General features: G+C 38.8%; 1 protein-coding gene across 1 annotated transcript in view; it reads right to left on the bottom strand.

The window, feature by feature from the left end:
- Positions 1-26,461, bottom strand: part of SLC10A7 (solute carrier family 10 member 7) — a 139,680-nt gene that overhangs the window by 75,133 nt on the left and 38,086 nt on the right. The window contains exon 5 of the mRNA XM_059470954.1: positions 18,274-18,312. Coding sequence (XP_059326937.1) covers positions 18,274-18,312 — 39 coding nt within the window. The remainder of the gene's footprint in view (positions 1-18,273; positions 18,313-26,461) is intronic.

Raw genomic sequence — 26,461 nt, 5'->3', positions numbered from 1 at the left:
AATTCATAACATTTCTTTTAAAAGGCCAAGTTTGCTTTTTTACTTGGTTGATGGTTTTTCACTTTTGTAATTCCACTCACCTGAACAACCTATAGAAATCAAGGCAGTTCTAGTGATCCCAAATTCATCTTAAAGTGACTCTGGGTTGACTATTCAAAGCATTCCATGAAATACCTCTCTCTCAACCATTTCATCACTGTTCAGGGCTGTACAAAATAATACATGCACCACTCAAGCCTCCTGCAGGACCCCAGAAAAAGAATTTTCTGTGGCCTGCACCATAAACTCCACAATAATCTGGCCTAACAGTCTCCAGTTACACTGACAAGCAAAGGATGGACTCCCAAACCTGCTCACCAGCTTGATTCCTGAAAAGGTTTCCACATCTTTGTTAGACAAAACCAAATTTTTATCCCTCCAGTCACAGGGAAAAATTCGACAGGTCTCTAAAAAAGCCATTATTAAGACATCCAAGATGTCACTTCCAACAAGCAAATTTACTAAATCCACTTACCAACTTATTTCAAATTGTTTCTGGTCAAACAGAAAATCTCTGCCTACTTTTTGCACTCAGTTTTACTTTTTAAGTCACATTTTTAGTGTCCTTACGAAGAAAACATCCATTAATCAAGGAAAAAAAAGGCAACTAAAGAATATAAGTACACGGATAGGCTCAGAAGTTTATTTCCTCCCTAATACCATGTTGCCCTATACAGAAATTCACCATTCTCCTAGTGGTTCTCTAATCCTTGTGATATAATTTTTTGCCTGTCCATTAGGGATGATGGTGAAGAGAACTTCAATTGATGATCCATTGCTACACTGATCACCACCACCTTCTGCCAACACAACCAGAATCCTCCCTCTGCTACCAAGGGCTGACATCAAGTGGGTGGTGTGGCCACCAAGTAAAGAAGACACACCTGGGTGACTCCTCTCCCCTACAACAGCATATTTTCCACTAATTGTGGCATGGACTTTGAATTACTTAGATGTGGAAAGCTTGGGAAAGGAATACTGGAACTGAAGAGACATGGGGTGGGAGTTGAAACCACCACTCCACATCTTTTGTGGCACATAAATAGTCTTGGGTATCAGTCAGTTTTGAATGGGCTGGTTCTTTTGTAAGCATGAGAAATCAAACAATGCCAAAAAATAAGCCCACGGAGCCAAGAAGGCAGGAAAAATGGCTTGGCACAATTGCAAGACTCCCAAAAGCAGTGACAGGGGAGCAAAGGAACAGGAGTCTGTGATTTTACTGAGGTTAAATCTTTTGCTGCATAAGACTTCTGAAAAACAAACTCATTTTCTGAATTCTGTGATTCTTTGCTTTCCTGAAAAGTCTTTCCTGCTAAGGATAATTAGAAAATCAAAGCCTCAACTCATCATTAAGTTAGAGGGGGAGAGGTAGGGAGGTGAGATAAACTAAAAATCATCAGCATAGAGGACAGATCGGCTAAGCCTTGGACAAACTCCTTGTTCTCTGAGGCTGCATTTCCACCAAGGTTAAGCTTGCTTGCAGAGATACAAGCCCATTCAGAAACTCAGCAGTTCAGTTTTGTCCCTTTCCTATTTTTGTGTGAGGTTCTTGCAGTTTCAACTAATTGTGAGTTTTACCAGGACACTGAAAGTAGGAGATGTCACTTTTCACAGACAGTTCTTGAGATGCTGTGCCACCAGCACTTTCCCTCGTGTTTACCATTTTCCCTGGCACCTGTGCTGTATATTTTTGTTCCCTGGACTAAGATCCTGGTTCCACGGCCCAGGACTCAGGTTTCCTCTACTCATGAGGATCAAGCACAGCCTAGTGCATTCTCTTTTCCATCTAACCTCTTACTTCTATTCCCATGTTCTGGAATACCATGTCACTAAGACAGCTCTCTCACAAACTAGACTGCTGCCATGGTCAGGATTTAAAAACAGAACAAAGCACAAGAAAGCCATGCAAAATGGAAAGGGAGATTTTAATACTCAGACTGGGTCTGTCTCCCAGCCCCATCCCACTGCTAATTGTGTTACAACAACCCTGCTTTTGCTTCCCTGGAATTATAAAAAGGCTTCACTTCCCATATTAAAACAAGATTGCCAGCAGCAGAAGCCAAAACAAAGGAAGATATCCCTAAACCACCTAAAAACTAGCAAATGAAAGTGAAAGGCAAAAAAAAAATCCTTAAACTGTCTCTTCCACACAAGTGTTAAACTGCTCTTTCAATTATTGATGCCTGGCTTTCTCGAGTGGCCACTAAACTGGAAGCTGCCCAAATCTTTATTTGTATTTCAAGACAACAGCCACTGAGAAGTCTCACAGCCTTACTTAAAAAAAGTGTGCAGGCCCCCTACAAAGCAAGCTTGTAATCTGGGACTGCAAGTGGCATCACTGTTTTCAATAGTGATTTCAACAGTGAACAGCAATTTAATCCAATTGAAATCTGGAACAAAGATAAAACCTACTCCTATTTAAAATCAACAGCCTCATATTAAAATGCCATTTATACCAGTATATTAAGAGAAAAATTAAGCTTTTGTAAATGGGCTTGCTTAACATGGCAGTGAAATATTCAGAGTGAAGGACTTTTATCTTGTTACCTAAAAAAAATGCAACTTGTATAACATCACTCCAAATACTAAATAGCTATGAAAAAGAACATGTGAAAGTGCCTATATGAATTCAGAAATAAAAAAGAGTCAAAAACTATATCTGCTGAAGTGAAATTAACTGAACAAAAATTCTCTGTGGCAATACTTTAGCAGCCTCACCAATCAGCCTATCAGTGGAGAGGCTGGGGGAAGAAAAGAGAGATATTGCATAAAGTGAAAATACAAGTCCTCTCTTATATAAGTCAATAAATCATCTTAAGCTAGAAAAGAATGGTCCCCAAACATCTGTAATTACAATCAGTAATTGTCATTAAAAGCTCTCATTATACAGAGTAGGTGTAATTAGAGCATCTTGCCCGCACAGGGTGCAGCACACAGAGAATGCTGGAAGAATTAATAAATTAGTGCCAAATCAGTCTCATTCCCAGCTACCACACAATCTGCTGTAAACCAGAAAAATTGTATTTACACACATTAAGGCAAAGCCTACTGGCCTCTACAAAATTAGCCTAAACACGAAATGCAGTTATTTGAGGGACTCCCTATTTCATTATGTGTCTTAGGAATAAAGGGATAAAGTTTGCCATCAATAACGCTGAACATATCTGCTGAACCCCGCAGATTCCAGAGCATTAATAATTTAAACTCTTCTGGGAATTTTGTCATGGTGGAGATAGGACTTGTCTGCAAACGGAGCTCAGGGGATGTTCAATATGATCTATTCTAGTATACACACACAATTGCTACATTTATCATGATGCAGGGGAAAATGGTTCCTTCTTAAGGACTTCAGGAATTTTTCTTCTGTTATTTACACAAAAAAAACTCTGAGCATTTCTAATAAAAAAAAAATCCTGGGTCCTATAAAGACATTACTGTAAGAACGACACTGAAAAGCTTCTTTTCTCCTCCCCTCTATTACTTGTGCATGTACAGTGGTGTTTTCAACACATTATAAAATGGGATGGGAAGAAAGGAATACAGCTCCTGAGAATAATGTTGTCTATATAAGATGTTACTGCCAGCACAGACAGTATGAGCTTATGGCCTAAGAAGTAAAGCTGTATGACTCAAATATTTATACTGGTGCAAAGCTAATAGCTCTGTATATAACACAGTCAGTTGCATGCACAACTACTGGATGGCAGAGCAAAAATCCCCTTTTGCACATGTCAGTGGAAAGCACAGAAAGAACAAATTCTTTTGAAATGCTTGTGGTATATATATGTGTGTGTAATACAGGGTAAATTCAGGCATTTTTGCAGTAGCCAATCTAAGGTAAACTCTAGACATGGACACATTCACTCAAACAGGCTTTGAAATAATTAGACAAGAAAAACCTTCCTTTTGCAACCAAGCCCTAATTCTTGGACTACAGAATTAGTTTGCAGAAAAAAACTTGAAAGACATTTTTGTCCACATGCTTTTAATTGCACCCTCACTATGCCAGGAATTTACAATTTGATTTGTACATTCACAGCTCCTGAGTGGCAGAAGGACAACTGTTCCCCTACAAAGATCAGGCACTAGGGGAGCTAGTGCAGGTGAACACCCTAAAACAATTCCTTAATTTGCTAAATTTGCTACATTTGCATTGAAATAATATGAATCTATAGGTGATCAGAAAGAATCTTACTGGCACAAGGAAGGCTTCAACATCTTAGTCCAGCTGATTAGCTTTTCACCATGATTTAAGATAGCTCCTGTAAAACCTAGAGAACAGCATCCAAATCCTCTACAAGATTATTGCCTGATTGCCCATGAAAACAGTACTTCATCATGTAATGCCATAAACCAAATTTTTTTTCTGTTGGGATATTTGTAAACAGAATCAGTATGGAAAAAGTAATTCAAGAGTTTTTCACTGTAGCAGCTTTTACTTGAGGTTAACACCCTGAAGAGCTACGTTCCCATCTCAGCATAAACAAACTATGCTCGTGCTGGCTCCCAAATGATTACCTGGATGAGGCCTTCTGTGTTTCAGGTGAAAAAAAGAAGGAACCTCAGGAGTGAGGAACAACAGATAGGCAGTGGATGTGTGGCAATGGTGCAGAGGGAACAAATCTGCAGGACAGTTGAGGGGTGTGCAATCTGCTGCTGAAACAGGAGCCCCCAGGTCGGGGCTGCCTCAGGACAGCCCTGGTTCAGGCTGAGCCAGAACTTGCTGTTTTTCCTTCTGCATGGAAGCCAGCACAATCCCCAGAGATCTGCCCATCCTCTCTTGCTTATCCAGTGGATCATCTTAATTTAGACCTCTTGCTCTCCAGGGCTCTCCTGTCCCAAAATCCTGCTTTGTCACAAACCTCTTTTTAATCCACTTGGACATTTCAGTGCTTGACCGAGCTCTGATGTCTGACAGATCATCCCCTCACCAGTTCTCCAAAGAGAAAGAAACTTTTTACTCTGACAGGGTTTTAGGAAATCCATGGCCCAAGCACATGATCAAAACATTAACTGGACAGCCTAGGGACAGCAAGCACCCCTGCAGAAAAAGATACACCTCCAAGTCCTAATCTATTTCTCACTATTCCAGAGTGTTTGAACAGCTTTATTGATAAGATCATAATGTTTTTTTTCTCTCAGCCATGGAACTTTACTGCTCCTACAGGAAAGCACAGTAATTATTTGGAAGAGGCTGTGGAGGGTTTCTGACAGCTTACAAAATAATTCCAACAGCAAATAAAACAAATTATACCTCCTACCATATATTACAGACTTTATAGTTTTCTGTGCATTATTTGATAACACTGGCTTGGGATGGTCTCAATACAAGTTCAGCTGGCACTGGACTGTGCTGCTGTCTGAATTAGCATAACAATTTTAATCCCAAGAGTTAAGAGAAATCTGATTGAAAAATAAAATGGATGCAGCATAATGCTTTGTAAGCATTTATGGTGCAATAATTATGCCACAGCTTGACGTAGTAAGACTCTCATAATATATTTTTCCAAATATCTTTGGAGTGACAGATCCCAATTTGACAGACTTTCGTGTACATGGGGAGGAACAGCCCTCCACTAACTCTGCTTCAGGGTAAGCAAACTGAAATGATAATAATGATGAGATTCTATTTTAGTTCTCTGACTTGATTTCATACACACACACTGACTGGATTCTGAAACTGCAAGACAAATGGTAGATGGGTCAGCTTTGCTGGGAAGCCCACACTGTAACTGGGAAGGGAGGGGGAAGAGGAAAAAGAAAAAGCATGCAGTAAAAACCATACTTTTATTAACTGAGTGACTAAACTAGGCAGTACTCTATAAATATTAGGCTTCATCTAGATTTTATTATTTTGCAAGCTGTTTGTGTTACAGTGATGCTCTTAGCTTGTATTTTAACTACCTACTAAAATATGGAAAGCAATAGTAATAAATATATTTTATACATGAGTTCATGTACCAGTTCTTTGTTGGGGACACTACACAGTCTATAAAATGAATCTGTAGTCTTTTATTCTGTGTTAATTGGCCTTCAAAGTCAGGAAGATGGATAGAAGCCGTTTCTCAAAGTCAATGACCACAAAAACCTTACCAAAATGTTAAACAAGAGTTAAGGCTACAGTAAAATTGACACTTATTTTACTAAAGGCTTCATTGTAGTGCATTATCTGTGTTACAAATGCACTAAGTGGCCTTTCTGGGGACTGAATAAAAGTTCACATGGTTCTGTACCCACTGTAGGGAACTCCATTCTGTAGCACAGGGAAAGATCCAATGATCACCACAGAAGGAACAAAAGCATGTGTCTCTAAGCACCAGTTATCAGAAATAAGAAAGGAATTGAGCTATGTCTAGGTGCTTATGGAAAACAGTGCCACCTCTGGGATTTATTTGTTCTTATGGAAAAAATAAAGTACATGCACGTAAAAATCCTAGACCCCTTTGTAGCCTTTTCAAATTTCCAAAGACTGGTTTGCCAGCTGCAACGCTGTCTCCTTCCCAGGATGTACTGGACATGCTCTTGAATATCTGTTTCACTTATTACAACCAAACTTCCACAACCATATACAGAATATTTAGAGACCAAGTTCCTCCAGTCAGAGCAGAACTGCTGCCAATACAAATACCATGCCCTGTGAGCTGATGGACAAAACAGCATTGTCTATGTAAAAAAAAAAAAAAAAAAAAAAAAAAAAAAAACAACCAAAAAAACCCCCAAAAACATAACAAACAAAAAACCAAAATCAAAGAGGCCGTTCTTGCACTACAGCATACTTTCAGAACCAGCAAATCCAAGGACTACTTAAGAAATAAACCCTGCAAAAGCTCTCCTTCCCTCACAGTCATTCTAGGTGACAAAGGACAGCGCCATGTCCCTGTAGCTGTCTCCCCTGCTAGTCATGCTGGGCTATTGTGAGGTCCCACCAGATTTTCTAGCAGGAGTTCAGAGTGAGAACAGCCCTGGCAGTCCCTGTGCTGAGCAGGGGCCTCAGTACTGCTCCTCACTTTAAGAGACTCTGTCTTCCAATCTACTTCCAATTTTAATTTGTTCAAGAATTAGACCTCTTACAGATTGATTACTAGCTCCAGGCACCTGATAAGTCATGACAAAATTAAATTCACAGTCTAGTACAGTTTATTAGCAGGTTACTGAGCTGTTGGATGGAAACACCCTCACTCCTCTCCCAATGCCTTCCTCCCATGCTTCATACCACCCACACAATAAGGTACCTGTACATCATGGAGCATAATGTCTACACAAAACCTGTGAAGTCCAAAAAAGACTGAGCTGCAAATTAACACCTTGTGCCACTTTGTGTGGAAGGACCAGATTCAGATTTCCCAGTGTCTGCAGATTTGTACAGCAACACTGCTAACATTCAGTCTTCTTCCTTTACAGAAATTGCATTTACCCACAACTGTGTATTTGCACTGCATGCTCCTGTAAAACACCTAACTGGCAAATAAACCTACAGTGTGGATTTATCTACCTGTATTATGTATTCTCTTTCCAAGCAAAACTCAACACAGAAGCAAATTCTGTCAGCTGCTTATCACCTAACATTAAAAAGATTACAATGGAAAAGTTAAATCATAAATGCACAAGGACCTTCTCCCTAACTGCTGCACTATCTCACACAATAAAATTAATAATTTAACTACCTGAAACTTCACATGTGCAAAGCGCTGCAAGTAGACCAGTGGCATTTTCACTTCAAATTTATATAGTCTTTAGTCAGTATACTTAATCTGCATTTCTAACACCTGCTTCAGTCAGCTGTGAAGTGCAATGTTATCTATAAAATTTTCTTTCATCTTTGTACTGTCCATCCAACAAAAAAAATTTATGATATTGGATAATCATTTGACTTTTAAAAGGATATGAAACTTTTCACACGTTTTTTGATCACTGCTTGAAAGACATGCACATATATTTGACATTCCATTTTATTAAAAGCTTTGAGTTTTTCAAAAACCCTTTCCCATTATTCATGTCATCTAATTCTATGTAATATAGTTCTTCAAATAGTTAACATTTGCTTTCCATATAGTAGTAAAAATGTGGTTAAGAAAGCAGACCACAACTAAGCAATGAGGCATAGCAAGGTGTGCATTTTCAGTCTATCAGAGCTTGCCTCAAATGCACCAGGGGGAGGAAGCCAGAATGACTTTTCCACCCAGGGGGGCATCAATGCTGGCACCTGCAGCTACCACAGTACAAGGGCATGTGGAAAGAGTAGGCAGAGGGGGTGAAACTATGTGCAGCTTTCATCTAGTAGGTTTATGTGAAGCAAAAAGCTGTTCCAGTCATGCACAGTCTCAGCCAAGTTACACACTCAATACCAATAAATACATCCAAGGAAAGTGTCCCACACTGAGCTTTCAGTGCACTGGTTGAAAGACAGAAGATAACATGAAAAACCCACCTTCATATATCAATGGGCAAAATTTTCTATCCAACATGGTCACCTAATTTAGATACAAGTATAAATAATTCTTTTTCTTGGAAAATAAAAAATGACAAGTTTTCAGTCATTTCACCCTTTGTAGAGCATACTGAGTTTGTAATAGATAAAGTCAGATATCCATCTAGTCTGATCTTCCACCAGCTCTCAGGGAAACACAGCACATAAACATCTCTGCAACAAGTTACACTGGAGCAACCAAGAAGGTACCATCAGAAAATATCTCAGAAAAAGAATTTTGTCATACAATCTTTTTTTACAACAATTTACTTATCATTGCAGGAAAGTATCTGGAGGAGAATTGGGTGGAGAATTGGAATGAAGGTGGAGGAAACAAGACGCTGGGAAGTGCATTTGCTCATGTGCCATGCCAAAAAGATGATAAACTATATAAGCAAGCTTGAGCCTCATTACCTCCAAGATGGTTTGGATGTTGCTGGGCTGGTGTTTTGGAGTGCTCTTTTTTTGTTGGGCATTTGATTTTTTTTTTTTTTTTACAAGAAATTAAAATGAAAACTCTATGTCACTGACAGAACAGTGTTAAAAGAAGCCAAATAATGACAGATCATAAACTAAAACAGTTCCCTCCTTCCTCCACAATCACTGGTCTTTTTAAGTATGAGCCATTAAGGATGAAAGCTGTAGATTGTTTTGATACCTACAAAGAAGACAAGGCAAAATAATGAAGGGAACCTCTCCACAACAGCACAAGTCCAGCTATTAAAGAAAAAAGAATTCATTAACTACTCCTGGCTCATACTGAAGGTCATGATGGCTTCCCAAAACTGACTTTTAAAAAGCCCACAATAAAGAATAAACACAATTTCCAAAGGAAGCTCCAGTTTTATTACCATGCCTTGCTTGCTAGTTGAGCTAAAGACTTTGAGAGAGCTTTTGACCTAACCTCTGGCACCTCCTCTAAGACAGTATTTGTCACCCTGACAGCAAGGGGAATGATTTCCAGCCCCTCAACTTGGAGTAATAATGACATCCGTCTTGTTTTCACCCCTGGAGACTGAGCACTGCCGAGTTTGGAGCAGGCACTGCTCAGCCACATAGAGAAGAGCCACAGCAAAAACCCAGGCGAGATTTAACCTGTTCTGGACCAAAAAACTTAATAAATGAATGTGGTTTGGATATGTTCCTCCCACAAAGAGTTAACTAAAGGTAAAAGGAGGTTTGTACAGAACCATACAGCACTGGTACTGCTGTTTGTACCACAGCCTAGAACTCAACTCTTGCTAGCTCCTGAATCCATGTTTGGGGCCAGAGAAGGAGAAAGAGCTCCATGCTCCCCGATGGATTGGTGTAGGTGACTGCTCAGCACAGCAGCTGGTGTTTTACAGCACACACAGCTGCTGGGTGAAACAACTCCTTGCAGAAGCACCAGTTCAAAGTCCAAATCAAGCACAAAACAGGAGCTTAAATATCCCTATTCCCAAGGAAAGGATGATTTCTTTCCACTCCCTCTCACTCCACACACACTTTTCTTATGCAGGTGACTAAAAGTTGCAGCACAGAGAAAAGAACATTGCTCCATTTCAATCAGAAGCTAAAACTTTGGGGGAGAACATTAACAGCAGATTCTAAAAACATTTTCATTTCCTTTTGATGAATTTTTTAAAAGTGAGAGAGAAAATTACATATTTTGTGCATTTCCAAATCTGTCTGCAGGGAACATTTACCCTTAAATCAGGCCAAATGACTACATGTTTGTGTACAACCACAGCCCTAGAGGAATGCAGAGGAATGCTTCTTCTAGTATTAAAAGACACTAGAGAGGGCAAAATAGAAACCAAATTGTCTTTCACAGTGCTTCCCTTCTCAATTTCTGCTAGATGAACCAGCCTACCTAACATAAAGAACCAATAAATTCAAACATTTGGTTCCCACAGACACAACTAAATTCTTGCAAGAATCTTAAATCTCTTGCTTTACAAATAAACTGTTCAAAGTTTTGTAGTGTACATTTTTACTTTCTTTTTAAAAAGCACAGATATATTTCTCCAAGAGTTGTCAGAAGCAAATAAAGCAGCTTTTCAATGCAAACATTTTTTAAAACTAGTTTCAAGTGATGTGACACAGTTCCATGATACAAAGTTCAGTGACTTAATTAGAAGTCAGACACCTTGATCTTACTTTATAGCAGAACAGGTGATATTTTTTTCTGTTAGTTTCACTTTGTTTATTTTGGAGTGAAAACACAGGAAACCATTCTAGTATAGAAGACAAGAAAGCATTACAAACTAAACCCATGACCTTTCAATTCTGTACACAATTTCAACCTCGAGACAATTGTTTTTATTTGTGGTTTTTGGTTGTTTTTTTCTTTTTTTTCTTTCAAGTTCTGGCCAAAAACCATAGTAAGCAAATCCAGGGGGGAAAAAAGCCCAAAATAAACATTCTTTTGACAGAAAATGCAATATTTTCATACCAGTGGAGACAATGACAAATTGATAATTATGACATAAGTATTCTTAGACAAACTGATTTTATGCTAAAACTGTACCAGCAGATTTTACTTACATACTAATCCAAGCAATCACCCAATTATATAATATTAAACACATATATAATATTAAACACATATATTTCCTTCTCTAGATGTTCTCCAAATAATAGTTACCAAAGAGTGGCACCCTTGATTGTCTAACTCATTAGCTTTCACTTAGAATGGAATCAAGCTTCTTGCAAATTTCCAGTGCCCATTCTCCATTAACAACGATGACTGTGGTGATGGACTGCACTACAGCCACAGAGGCATTTCATGTTCAGTTTCCCCATGCTATGTGATCAGAAGAAAGATGCCAGATCACAAAGTTTAAGACACTTTGAGTTTCTAGTCTTGGCTACAGAATCTTCTCTCCCTTCTACCTTGCAGTTCCTGAACTGAAAATTGGACTGGAAGAGTGAAGCTGCTCCAACTCTCACATCATCTTTTCAAAGTGTAACAAACATGCTGAGTTCTGCCTCTGAATTTTCTCCAGCAACATCCAGTTCTGCTGTTTGTTTTAGTAACTCAAGAAATGCTACTGGCACATATATCTTCAGCTCCCTCTTTTCCCAAAATCCTGCTAATCCATGGAAACAGGAATGATGGGGGCAGGCAACCTACTGTCTCCAAAGCCATCACAGAATACCACGCCTAGCAGTGCACTGGATGAGGTTGCTGACCAAAAAAAGTAGGTGCAAGAAAACAAAAATCCTACCTGTCTGCTATCATATGAGGAAATGGGAAAAGCAGAATATTTATCTTTAGAAAGGTAGCAGTTGCTTATTTTTTGGCCTCAAAGATAATACAAAGAGATGTATTTAATGCCTTACTTATTGCTATCTTTAAACAAACTTTTTTTGGCAGAACTGACTGCTTGAGTCGCCTAAGACCAAGTAAGATGAATTAAATGATCAGTAGCAAAAGCTAATGGGAAAACTGAGAAAGCCCTGAGACAAGTTACAGCCCACATAATTTCTACACATTTGACAGCTAATGGTTTCATTTTTTTGTTATTAGGTAGATTTCAAGGCATTTTCCTCTTGACCACTGGAAAAAAAATACAGGAACTAATCATTGGCCTTCTAGAGGACTCTCTTTTTTGAGACCTTGCCAGCACATTTTCTTTCTCTTGGTTACTGTTACCTACCCTCCTTCTCTGTAACACATCAAAGATAACCACCAGCAGTGTTATTTGTTAACTGGTTCTCTGTGCTGGCTGGCTCTGCAAATCCCTACTGACTTAAATCTCTTTTCAGACCAACTGTGCCATCAGTGAGATGTTAGAATACTCACATTTCCACCTATCCTTCTACCCAATTTCTCTCAATCCCTTGGGAGGAAGATCCCATTTACTTCTTTTGGAGAACTGCACCTTTATACTTTTTCTTTTTTTTATAATTTTTAAAAGGTGTTTAGCATTAGTCATAGACAGGCAGATTTTACTATTACTGTTTTATTTATTAAAAAATTCTACATCTCATTCTATCTCACACCCACTCTGTCAGCTTGGCTTTGGGAGGGAGAGAGATTATCAATAAAGAACTACTGGGATGGGTGCACATGCCCAACAATCCCTGAAAATAATCATGCATGTCTTTAAGTCTGTGCTAAAGGCTGTCTTTCACAGGAAGCTTTGTTATTCTGCCTTGCTTGTACCAAAACAGTGCAAACTAACTCAAGTTTAGGTATTCAACTGAGCATGCTGTACACTGGAACTTTGAGTACACGGTGAGAGTGAAGTCTTACATGCTTTGAGAAGTTACTTGGCAAAAAACCTGGAAACAGCCAATGATGCCCAAGCTTATTTTGAGATTTCAGCTCCATCTAGCAGAAATCAAAATGAGGATATTAAACAACAAAAAGAGATCTGAGCACCAACCATGAAATAAGTTACAGTAAGGCAACATAAGAGGCTACCAAGATTATTTAAATTACTTTTCCTGCCTGGTCCATACTATCTGGTCCAAACACTCACTGCTGCAGAGATGTGCCATCCCCTTCCACTGATGCAAGAAACAATCCTCTGAGGATAAGGTGCCTTCCCTAGTGGCTGATTATGAGGGAGAACTTGCTCAGGACTTGGAGAACTACCCTGATCAAATTTGGACCATAGACCCACAGCATCCCTGCTCACAGAGCAAGAGGAGACACTTCTGAGAGTGCAGTGGCTCTCCATAAAGCAGCTCCACTTTGAAATTAAACAAGACTGAATCTAGAATTCAGCACCTGTTGCGAACAGACTTCCTGGCAAGATTTCTTTGTAAACAGCTAGCAGAGTAAAAAGGGAATCCCAGATGACTGCTCTGCCCCTTTTCATACTGCAAAGACACAATTAAGATGGAACAAAGGGGTATACAAACATGTGCCTGATTTTAGAAAAATATTTACTATGTTTATACTAGAAATGCTTAAGACAGATAAGGATATTTATCCTAAAAATAAATAAGACTTTAAAAGTGATAATAAAAAAGCCCCAAATAAACCAAAACCATTCAACATCCACTAAGGTAAAATAAAGTAAATAAATTCAGCCAATTGGTTATTTCCATATGGTTGGATTTCTTTAAATGGTAATGAAATCATTGCTAAAAAATCCATTGTTATTAAAATAAAAAAGTTGGCTCAGCCTACCAAAATTAGATTTGTAAGTTGCTGGTCATTCCCATAATTAAATCTGTGTCACAAATTTGCAAGAAAAATGGACACTATGACTAATGCATTTACTTGCAGCACTAGTGCTGTCAGGCTGTGTAAATCATTATGCCTGCTAAAGCAGACTAGATAAGAATTCCATACATTTTCATTAACCAGCTAAGCTTTGAGTATATGTGACAAGCTAACTTTATTCTCTGCTAGCTTTAGCCTGCATTTGGAAGACAATGTAAATAAAAATACTAGCCTTGATTTGGTGAACCATGTGGCAGCTCCAAAAATTATTTGAGCATTTTGAACGGCACAAACCAGCTCTGTCCCCTCTGAGAAATGGTCAGATAACAGAAAAAACCCACACAGACTTAATTTGGACAAAGGAGATTAATGGAATGATGGGCACCTGACACGAGTCTCATTTCATCTATTATGTTTCAACAAAGAAAGAAAATCTAGTCCATAGCAGCACTGGAGGAACTCTTAAACAACGCTTTGCTGTTTTCTCAGGAGCCCAGTGGTCACCAGAGCAGAGCCCCCAGAATTCTCTATTTTCCTCTTGACTTCCTGTCCCCACAGGCCTTCAGATCTCAGTTTCAGTTCTTTGTGGAAGGTGAAGCTGATGGTTGTTCCTTTCACACCAACTGTTCATAAGCCCAAGGTACCAAAGAACCAGCCTACACTGACTCAACACCACAGGCTGGATATTCTTATGGGATTCCCAGCCCACAGTCCCAAGCAGAAAGGAGATTCATGAGACACAAAGATTACCAAGACTGGTCCAGTCTAGCAGTGCAGAGCATTTTGTGAGGACACAGAGTTCTGGAAGTCCATGTCCCACACGCAAGGCACTACATTGTCACTGCAAACTGAGTGCAGCTCTCAGCCAAGCACATCTCCAGGGCAGGAGCAGCCTCAGTGACAGCTGGACAAAGTCAAAGGAGCTGAACCACTCCGGCAAACACCATGGAAGAACCAGCAGCACAGCATGTTTTACAGTCTCCGGCCCATTGCTCTGTGATTTGCAAGGACTTGTCGTCTTCTTTTAAAAGCAGAACTGAAATGCTTAGGAAGCATACAATGCATACAACATTAACAATTCCAGTAGACCTACACTTCACATTCCAGGCAATTTCTTCAGCCTTCAGGTGCAAAGTATCCTCTCCTCCAAGTGGAAGCAGCTAACACAGTGCTTTCTATATTAGCACGTGCATGCAACCTTGGGACAACCAACCACTCTGTATGAGTAAAACACTACCAGAGTATATTACAACCCCTTTAAGAGGAAAATTTGAAATCACTTATGTTCCACAATTATTGTAAAGCAAACTGCTTAAACGAGGGGAGGAGATAATGATATTAACTACCCAGCTCAGAGCAATCCTCTATGGTATGAGCCTAAATATTCTCTTGGCTGAAATTTATGTAAATTGAATTCATCTATCGTTAGTTATTACTAATCTAGCTATATAAAAACACTTTTCTGTAACAATTAGTTTTTTCAAACACTGGGTTTTAATTAGACCTGAGACATTATTAAACTAAGTCAATAAAATAATGTAAATATGTAGTGTATCGTTCCATGTACGGTTTTGTCTTTATAGGAAGATGGACTTTGGTGGATTTAAAAAGGAATTAATTTGTGGTTGGCTGGCAGTTTTTGTAAATCTCTTTACCAATGGAAACACCCCCAGGTCCTTAATCTAAGTGTATTTCTGCTCATCAAGACATATTTGGCATTTCTACATCTTGCATATCACAAGATGTTCCATTTCATCTGAATAAGCTGATCTCAGTATCATTCTAACATTATACTGAGTATCTTCCTGCAAACATTTTGTTCCACAACTAACTTTAAATTAACTTCTCAACACTATTTCCTAGTCTTAAGGGAAAAAAAAGGTGGTGGGGGCAGGAGAGCAATCAGCACAGCACATCTTTCAGCCCAATTTAAATCAGCCTGTTTGACACTATCACACACAGGCACTGGCCCACAGGGCACAGTCTGAAAAGAGAAAACACCGTCCTGGCTTTGTCACGAGTGCCACAACCTGCCCACGTGCTACACATGGTGAGACAAGGAACACAGAAAAACTTCAGCCTTGCTGAGGTCAGAGCCTTCCAAATAATCCCCATAAAGTTTTGGTCACAAAGGTCTGTAACTCCATCTAAGCCTGTCCACACACAGCTCATCATTAGACACTCCTAAGAAAAATGCAGATGTGATTTAGATTCATCCTGAATTGAAGATACAGGAAGGACATAGGTTCTCCACCCATAGCCAAATCCATAAGTTAGGCACCAATACAAACTGATGGATTCCCAAAACCACTTCCATTATGTTGGAAGAAACAAGTCAATTATTTTTACATTTTATAGAACGGTTTTGACTTCAAAGAAAGAAATATATATATACATATATATACACATATACAAACACATATGTGCTTAATGCTTTGGCAGTTTTTCAACAGCAAGCTTTCTTTGTGAGTGACCACATGCTTGCCAGTGCTCCATATCTGGAGCAGCTCAATTCATGGTCATGTAGACCCACACCACTGTGAAAACAACTCTGCTTACTGCTGACCCTGGCCTACTACCACATGTCAACCACAAGGTCTGTCCTATCAACTTCATAACTGGAAAAGTTTGTAAGAACAAAGCACTCAGTAAGCATATTTGTGATTTCCTTTGTGTCATACACATGTATTCCCTACATAATCATGATTTTAAAGTAGAATTACCACAACAAATGTTCAAATGTGTCGATATATTTGTAATTTAATAGCAACCAGTGTCTTTACCATGTTATTCTATAAAAATAAAAAACAAAAAACAAAAAACTGTAATTAGAAAAAATCAGCTGGTACTATGGTTTCATTTTAGCTGATCTTTAATATTTTTGAAAAGGCTTTTCTGGGAACTTTGTAAGAGTAATGCTTACTGCAATGCTGCTCCAACATTTGCAAAAAGACCTGAAGGGAACAAAAAGTGAAATGAGGTAATTACGTGTAAGCAGAACTTTCCAAGGATCATGAAATAAGACCAAAACCAAAATTAGGAGTATTACATGAAAACAAAACTAACTCAGCTTCTTGAGCTCAGATTTCTTCAAAGAACTGCAAATAGAAATTGAAAATATGTTTCTGTTGATTTACAAGGAGCCAGCATTGTAGTCAGATGCAGTGGAGCCTAAATTCATACTTGAAGCCAAAAAGTATCTCCAAGTGGCAGCTGAACTGAGCCTTTGGGTATTCACAGAAACCTCTTGACCTGAAAGCTGGAGACAGCAGGGAAACCAGGAGCTCGTGCCAAGCAACAAAGAGAAAATATCATTCACATAACACTCTCAGACTTCAGAGCTTGTCCAACACTTCCACAGTTTGAGGCAGCCCCATAGAAGGAGAATATTACAGGTAACACAAAGGACAAGTAGTTGGGAACTGATATTTTAAATATCAGAGGGTAAGAGGTCATCCATACCCAAAAAACATATATCCACCTTCCTAATTTCAGCCTAGTCCTTCAAAAATGCAGCAGCACAACACAACCGCAAAATGCCATGTGACTTTGTCTCTTGCTAGTACAGTTCCATATACTTAAGGTTCTAAAAGTCAGCTTTTCACAAAATAAAAAAAAAAAGCATGAATAAAAAAAAAGTAAATAAGTAAAAAGTAATAATAAGTAATAAGTAAAAGTAATAAAAAAAAAAATTAAAAAGTGAGTTATTTTGTATCACAATTTTTATTTCAATTTTGCAAATTGGATTCTTTTAGCATTCATTCGTTTTATACATCACAGTATAAAACTGGGACACAAGACTGGCATCATAAACACTTTCTCCTAAACATGCATAAATTTTAGTAAGAGCAAATTCAATTATTAGCTGCCTGAATGAACAATCAGTCAACATATAAAATAATTTTTTACTTAACATTCATTAGTATCTCTCTAAGCAATACATCAGTAAAAGAAATCTATTCTTCCTTTTTTCATAAATATATTTAGTGTTCTTTACTGTGTCATTTCCAAATGTTTGTAGACCATCAGGACCACAAATACTGCTTTTGCTTTTTAAAGAAACAGTTATATTTCCAGCTGGATTGATTGCTTTCCCATATCCAGCTATTTTAGTGTGTTCCTCAGAGACATCGAGTGGCTTCACTGACACTAAAATATGCTAAACAAATGACAAGTCACTGAGTAAATTAGCATCTATTCTCTGATCAGCTGGGTCATGTTTTCTTTTCAAAATCCACGGCCTCTTGATAGAAAATAATGAGTATTTGATGGGCCTTATTAGAAAAATCAATATATTGATGCCCATGTCTGAAACATCTGCATAATAATAGATTCTGTTAACCCATTAAGGAGAAAATTAAGATGTGTTTACACATTATTAATTTACCATGAGCAGAGAATTATTCACTACCTTTCTCAAGAGTTTAACAAAAAGAAAAGAAATTGCAATATCCATATTTAAGGGCATGGTGACATAAACTGGAAGATGATTCAAATTTTTGCCATCTGAATCCACCAACAATTATGTGAAAAAATCCAAACACACCAAGGATACTGTTAAAAATGAGACTATTAAAGCACTTGCTAGAAATATTGTGTTACTTACCAAAAAACTTCCAAAAGCAGAATTAAATATTGCAGCTGCCTAGAGAGAAAAAAATGATAAATATCACCAATGGTGCAATAGCTACAGTGCAGGAACAAAATGTCCTTCCCCCACCCACCAAGCTATTAGAGTCTCCAAATACACACATACACAGAGACCATTAGGCAGTTAGCCACTGCTTAAAAAATTGCCAGTCGCCTGTAACTTATGAAGACTGATGGATTCTGGTTTATGCATTCATAAATAATGTGATGAAAGGGACAAAAGCAGGAGGAGAAGAAAATCTTTGCCGATAGACTGAAAAGGAATATCCACAAGAACTAAGAATATTACACAGAAGCTTGGTCTCACTACTCGTGCTCTCATAATTTTCATACACTGAACTAATAATTAAAATGAACATTAGCTGATTTAACTAAAATACTGCATTTTTATACACTTTAAAAAATATTAATGAAATATCAATCTGGTAAATAAACTACTTTAATAGTTCATCATAATAAAGTATTGACAGAGAGAATTTCCTGTAGCTTGACAAACAAATTTAAAATAGGAATAACAAAAAACCCAACAAAAAGAAATCCCACAATCTCCTGGACTACTGAGGCCAAAATGTCATTACTTTTCACTCCAAAGTCTTTTAAAATAAGAAAATAAACAATTTTGATAATGACTTAAGAAGTGTTTGTGCTTACCTAAATATCCAGGAAATACAAGATAGCAGTATTATTTCTTATTATGAACTCATTAAATTCCAGGAAGTTAAAACTTGAGTCTTGCATAACTTTCCCCAATTACCAAGAAAGAACAGAAACTCTTGTGTGGCAGCCAGTCTGATGATGAAAAGCCACACAGCAAAGGTAAGAGGAAAGGGAGGAGGGAAATCTACATTTACGTGCCAGTTTAGAGTCAAATTAATCACCCTGGACACTTCCAGCCACAGATTAATAACAAGAGGCTGTTAGTGAGTTGAGCAAGTTTGAATAAAGTCCAAAATCAGGGTAGGAGCAGTAGCTGAACCTGCCTTCTGCTCCATGAGAGGATGCAATGAAAATGAATGGGTAATGAGATCCTTGGCTCTAGAGAGCTTAGCTTTCTTATTCAAGTTCATAATTAATTCAAAGCTTTGATAATTTCATTAGATTCCTCCTCTGCTGGCCCTATCAATAAAAGATGGCACTGGACCACAGCTCCTCAGTGGCCCAAATACAAAAACAAATGCAGGCTGGGAAACCCTTGCTGACTTGCTCACTAACAGGGACAATGGCATATGGCACTCCATGTTGTGGAGGGAGCATCTGAGTAGATACAGCTAAATAAAACATTATAGTTGACAGTTGTAAACTACAGTAACATATTTTAACACCTCTCTCTCATCAGCATTTCTTTTTTGAGCATAAAAAAAAAAGAAGGCACAAGTCCAAACAGCTTCTCTTGCCAGAGATCATAGCTGAAAGGAAGCGTGAGTAGTATAAACAATTCTTCAACAAGTGTGAATTAAATCAGGATTTTCTACTTGTCTTTGAAGCTGTGCAACAGACGCCTTCATGTAGCAAGGCAAAGACACGCTGTACCCATCCACACAAACCTAGAACATGGCTACCAATCCTGATTTGGGGATCATCTAGAGATATCACATTATTTTACTTAAAACAGGCTGCAATTCCACTTTCAGGAGAAATTCAGTGTCTGGAAAGGTGCAAAGAAGAGATACTAGATGGTGGTATTTTGCCCATTATCAAACCTCTTTTATTCCTTCCTGATCCATCTGGAAGATATCTGGATTTTTTAAATAATCTCAAGCATATAACAGGGACTAAGATAATAACCTTGGACAAATTTTATACTTCAGTTGTTTAACTAGTCATGTGCAAAAGTCACAATTCACCACCAGTTCTGGAGTGCACTAGTTTACAATTTTTAACTCCATTTCTCTGCAGTGTCAGAAATTATCCAGAGCAGATGATTAAACACTCATTACAAACAAAAGAAGAGAAAAAAAAAAACACAGGAAGACTGCATATTAAAATACAATTATCCAGATTATTTGCCTCAGCAAGGGAGGATTTACATATGTCAATTACTCTATCTGCAGTTTTCTTTGTAAACATTTTCCCTGCAAAACCAACTTAGAAGTAATTTCTTCTCATACTCACAAACCTGGGGCTTATATTTGTGATTCTGGTTCAGTTTAAACAAACTGGTAGTAAACTGAATCAAGTGCTCCAATTTGTAATTAAGCATAACTAGTAGCATAACCCTGTAGAATTTAAACACTTTTGTGCTTCCAACTCCCTTCTATCAAAGGGATACATACCTCACAGGGCATTGTCAAAATTAATTCATTCCTTAGAAAGCACTCTGAAATCCTTAGAGGGATGATACAAATAAACATTACTGCTGACACATGATACAGCCAGGCTCTTCATTTTCTATTTGAAACATTTATTAGTCACTATTATTGCATCACTTTTTTTAGTGTTTGCTCTTTTTGTGCTTCAACTGTCTGCTGCCAGCTTAAATGAAACAATAAAACATGAAAACATTTGGATGTCTTAATACTCCAAGTTCAGATTTGCATGTGTTTGCAAACCATTCATTGCATTTACTACTAGTATGAGGGGAGAGCTCTATAAAATCCACAGTGAAGACCTTTCAAAAGGTGAGTGCATAGCCATGTATTACATACATAGTAATGTAAGGTCAGACCACGTTCAAAAGCAGCAGAACCAACCACAAGACAAATTTCTGTGTTTGCACCAACTCAAGAGACAACTGAAAGTCTCTGCCAGGACTCTCAACAGGCAAGTACAAGAACATGGGCAGCATCACTTGAGTTAACAACTGTACATATTAGCTCCATTAAACAACAAATTCACTTATTGTTGGGCAGGTACAATTTCAGACAACTCTGCATGGCACTGGGCTTAGGGAATAATGCTGAGGGTCTACATTTCCAAGGAGAATTCCAAATGAGAAATGACCAGGCCACCTGGGAAGGACACCTATCTGGCAGCACTTGGCAGAAACTTTTCTTACACCAGAGTCTAGCCCAAACCTTCAGCCCTTCATCTCTTCCCCGTTTTCCTGGAATACATGTATAGAAAACACTGCTTAGATTTCTACAGTGGCAGCAATGAGATCTAAGTCCTCCTCGCAACAAAGGCTGGTAAAAGATGGAAGAAAAGGGCAAAGCCACTACCCAGGGGCTGAGCCTGTCCCTCCAGGTGTGTATTCAAATGCAGCATCAGTTACATGCAGCAGTCAAGTACATGTGACTGGGCAGCAAATCAAACAAGTGTGCTCAGAATTCAAGAATTAAACACAGAACATATTCTGATTTTTGTTTCATTGCCTTGGCTTTGGTACCAAACTAAACTGTCATGGAATTTATTAGGCTAGACATTGTTTTGATAATAACATATCCAGACTACATTAAACAACAGGAAAACACACCCTGGCCACATTCGGAACACCTGGGCCAAGCAGCAACATTTTATCATTATCAGTAGGGTTCCAAAGAAATTGTTATGCACAACTAGACAGGAACTTTACTGCAGAGCACAGGGAAAGTGCAGTGTCTCACAGCTTTGTATGTGGACCTCAGAGGAAAATGTAAGAGATTTTCTCACCAATATGTGTGTAGTGCTTCAATACCAAAACGTTTGATTCTCCAGTGTCATTTGGCGGCCCTTAGGAAGACAGCCTTCCTAGATGTATTTAAACCTATGCTCACCCCCAGGCACCCCACAGCTGGGACAGCACACCCCATGGACACCAGGGCCTGGCTGGCCCCAAGCCATCCCTGCTCTGAGGAAAGGACACTGCAGGGTCAAGGCCACAGATGCAGAGTAATGAAAGCAAACAGCCCCAGAACATCCTGGAAGGAAGCAGCCTGGGCATCACCCAGAGCTGTTGTGTGTCTGTCTGCCATTCCCTGCAGTTAAAACCTGAGCACTAGGGGGATGTACCACATACTAGTGGGATATGCAGCTCAAGCAGCAGCAATAAGACTAATTATCCTATTTAACACACAAGGCACAGTGAAGGAGAAAGAAAAACCCAGAAGAGCAGAAAAGAACTGGGAAGAGACAAGGACTCTCACAGTTCTAGTGCAGGATTATGCAATAGAGGACAGAGAACACAACATGGTAGTGTAAGATTTTACAGCATCGATACTATTATTGCAAATTTTAATACAACCATTTGACAGAAGAGGAAAGGGGGAAAAAAAAAAAGAAAGACTAAATAAAGTGCTGGAAATTATTTGACCAAACAGGACAGAAAAGGAAATCTTATCTACCCAAAAACATCGGTGTAGTTTGAAAAGGTGGAAGAAGGCAGGACATTAGAAGTAACTTGAATGAGTTGGCAGAGTCCCTTTAAACAACTCCTTCAATCTCCTATTTAAAAATAAAATCTCCTGTGTTACCACAGCTCATGTCTTAACTGCTGTTTCCAATAACAAGATGTTACATCTCTGTAGAAAGCTATTTGCCACAGCACTGTTATTGCAAACAGAATATAAAAATGCCTAATAAGGTTTAATCTGTGTTGCTGTTCATAACTATTCATCTGAGTTCAGACAGGAAAAAAAATATATTCAAGTTCCTGGTTTTGAGCACTAAATTGAATCAGGTGTCCTCTTCTCTTAAGAAAATTAAGTTGCTTTTGTGCAAGAGTGTTTTAATGAGAACAGAGCGTGCCGACATTGATAAATGGCAATGACACCAGAGAGAGCATGTAAGCAGGACAATATGTGCATGTTACAGTCTTACAGGCTATTTTTCACTGACTATCCTGAATTACTTCCCTGTTTCTTAAGGGGCCTATTAATCTCAAATTTAGTTATTACACAACGTTTATTTGAACATATATTCTGTGGATGATGACAGTTAATAAAGGAAATCTTTTACAAGCTGTATTTTTACATATTGTTCCAACTGCAGCTCCCAGTCATTCTACTGTATTGATGGAATAACCTCGTTATGATGCAGCTTTAAAAAAGGCACATATATTCAGATTCCTTTCTAAGCATATGGGGACTCTTAAATAACTGTTAAAATGCATATAAAAATCCTGCTCCAGCATGGCAAAAATGAAAGAGGCAGTGTTAACTGCTCAACCAAATCTCCAGAAGCCAGTTGCCCCCTCCGAGGCAAAGCACATGCCTTTTTAACACTCCAGCATCATCTCTGGGAAACAAATAGGGTCTAGATTTGACTCTGATGTATGTACACTCCATACTGAATTCTCAGAAGCTGGAGAATACACCTTAGACATGACTCCAGCCCATGTGCTGCACATGTGATAGGGCAACACAACAGTTGTACCATGTTTACAACAAAACAAAAAACATTACCAACCACCCAAACACACAAAATATGAAAAACACAAAACCCTCCCAAAACAACTAAACCCCACAAAACTTTGATACTGACTAAATTTTGAGTCCAAAGAAATCTTCCAAAAAGGTGTGCTGATGTTCAAAAAGTCTCTTATAAAAATACCACATTATTCTAATTATTTTAGTAGAGTAGAAATGTGCACAACCTTATGCTCTTATTTTAAAAAATTAATCAAAAAATCCAGAGAATCACATATATGCACACACAAAAACTACACTTACCAACCAAGAAGCCTCCAGAATACCAACCAAAAAACCCCAAAGTATCGAGGGGATTATGTATTTATCCACTGCCATGTCCCCTGTCGTCCAACATAATTTGCTGACTGAGAAAAAATAGCAAAGATATCACCTAATCCCCAACTCACCCCTAGAGCTGTGCTGACAACATGAAAACATTGCTTTATTTCAACCACGTTCAAAAACCATGAGTCCTATGGAAATGGCACTGAAAAGGCACCAGAAAATGGAAACAGAATAACTCATCTGTTGTTTGTTTTCATTTCAGCAGGGCTGTACCCTCTGTTCCAGGCTGCCAGAGGTTGCCATCACTTGAGCAGAAGTTGGTGCTGCTTCAGGCAGGCACAGCATTGTGCCACAAGCAGAACACAGAAACAAGCTGGGGCCTCTGCTGGCAGAGTTACTGCCCCTTACCAGCAAAGTTGTTTCTGTTGAAAAACAGCCTTTAATTCCCCAATTTTTGTAGTTCCTCATATCCATCACCACCTTTTGGTAAATAATATTTACAAATACTAAAACATCTGGTAAAAGGAAAGCTTCTTGGACACACTTATTTAGGTATGTGGTTCTTCTCATTGAAGGATTTCTCTGTTTCACCAATAATTTTAGGAATACTAAGACAGATAAAGAAAACTATCCTGCTCACTTTATTTTTGTTAGAAATACTAACTTGTCTCTACTGACAGCAACTGGGATGGCCCAAGGGAGTTCTGGAGTGCCAGGATGGTATTTCTCACTCAGAGGCAGGAGGAGGTGAAGAAAGAATGAAAACCAGAAGAGTATATGCATTAAAATGAGGTGTATTTTTAGAGAGGAAAAATCAGAATGTAAACATTTGCTAACAATGCAAATGGCAAACATTAATCATTCAGATCTCAGGAACACTTATGTGTCACTCTACAAGTTTCCACCAATTCTAATATATAGATGAGTAACAGGAAATCCCTGTTTAGCAAAGGTTGGAAAGCAAGACTACTGTATCACATTTTACTTGAGATTACTTGTAAAACTGAGCTCAATGAAAATAAAAGCTTTTGTCATCAGAAAGATCACATGACTGAAGCCAGGAGGAAAGAACCTCTGTCAGGAGCTGGAACGTCCATTTTCACATTGAAAGAAGCAAGATTTGGTCTCCTCAGCTACAGAAGAGATGAGAGACTTCATAAACAGTGCACAGTGCCTGAGTAGCCCATGCCATCAGCTGGACAATGCTGTCACTTCGTTCATAATTTCTTTGCTTTATCCTAAATGGCAAAGATTTACCCACACCAGATGATCCTGTGCCTGTGTGGGGAAAAAAACTTGTGTGATGTTCACAAGAAAAACAGGAAAAAAAGACATCTAGGCCAGATTCAGAAACACAAATGTAGGCCACACACAAAGCCTCATCTATTCCTTCAGCTACCAAGGTTAAGGGAGTCTTTCTAGCAACTGTGATCCTCATCCTTTCAGCAATGTGAGTAGAGACAGCCACCAACACTCTCACCCCATCTTGTGTGACAGTCATACCCCAAGCCCAGCAGCATTCTGAAGATCTGATTTGATTTTCCCATCCTCCTGCCAGCTGCAGCTCAAAACACAAAATCACGCTCATAGGACACAGTTGTGCCTTCTGCTGTTGGCTCCTACGTCACCCACCCCAACGGGGCTCAGTGACCTGAGCACCTACAGTGGACTTTTGAATACCAACATGAATAAACAGAGGCAGTTTCTCTTTTTTCCCCTCTTCTACTTAAAAATTGCAAATGCAAACATTGAGATGACTGCCCAGTGCCAGTGTAAACATTGGCACAAGCAATGATTTAAAGCTGACAGGCTCATTACAACACAGACTTTCTCACACCAAATACACACGTGCATAAACACCACGCTCCAGCATCTGACTTAGTCCTGCACAAAATTCATGTGGCTTTGACACACCAGAAAGCTCTGAGTTCCTGGAAGGACATGTAGCCAAACTTTTTGTATATATTTTTCCCCAAATGGAAAGCCCATTTCCATCATGTGATAAAAACACTTAAAGGTCTTGTCCCCTGATTCTCCTGGAGACACATCATCCATAACATGATTAGAGGTCTAGTTAAACAATACATCCCACAACTCCAAAGAGTATTACTTCCCCGTTGAAGTGAAATGAAAGCACAAGGCCACTTTTTAAAAGGTGCCCTTTGCATTTACTGTAAGGCTGTGCCTGCACCAGTATTTTTCTATAAATATCCCACTCATATTGCTTTCTGGGCAGTTAGCAGCAGAACCAGACATTTTAACTGCTATGCCTTCCAAACCAGCCCAGAATAGCATTGTTATGAAAGTCCCTGTCACTGCCACCACTGGCAGCAGCTTCACTATCAGTTGTGTAATGCCAGGAGATGGGAAACATTACAGCAGTGCAAGGAAGGCCACAGCATGGGGAGGCTGCCTGAAGCAGCAGCTTTGTAAAATATAAATTAAGTGTGGCCCTCTGCACAGATCCATGAATCCTGAGCTTTGGAGCTCATGTCAGAATTTGTCATCTCATCAACAAATGTCCATATTTCAAAG

The sequence above is a fragment of the Ammospiza nelsoni genome, chromosome 4 (assembly GCF_027579445.1).
Source record: "Ammospiza nelsoni isolate bAmmNel1 chromosome 4, bAmmNel1.pri, whole genome shotgun sequence".
Classification (NCBI taxonomy): Eukaryota; Metazoa; Chordata; class Aves; order Passeriformes; family Passerellidae; genus Ammospiza; species Ammospiza nelsoni.
This window is presented reverse-complemented; position numbering and strand designations above follow the sequence as displayed.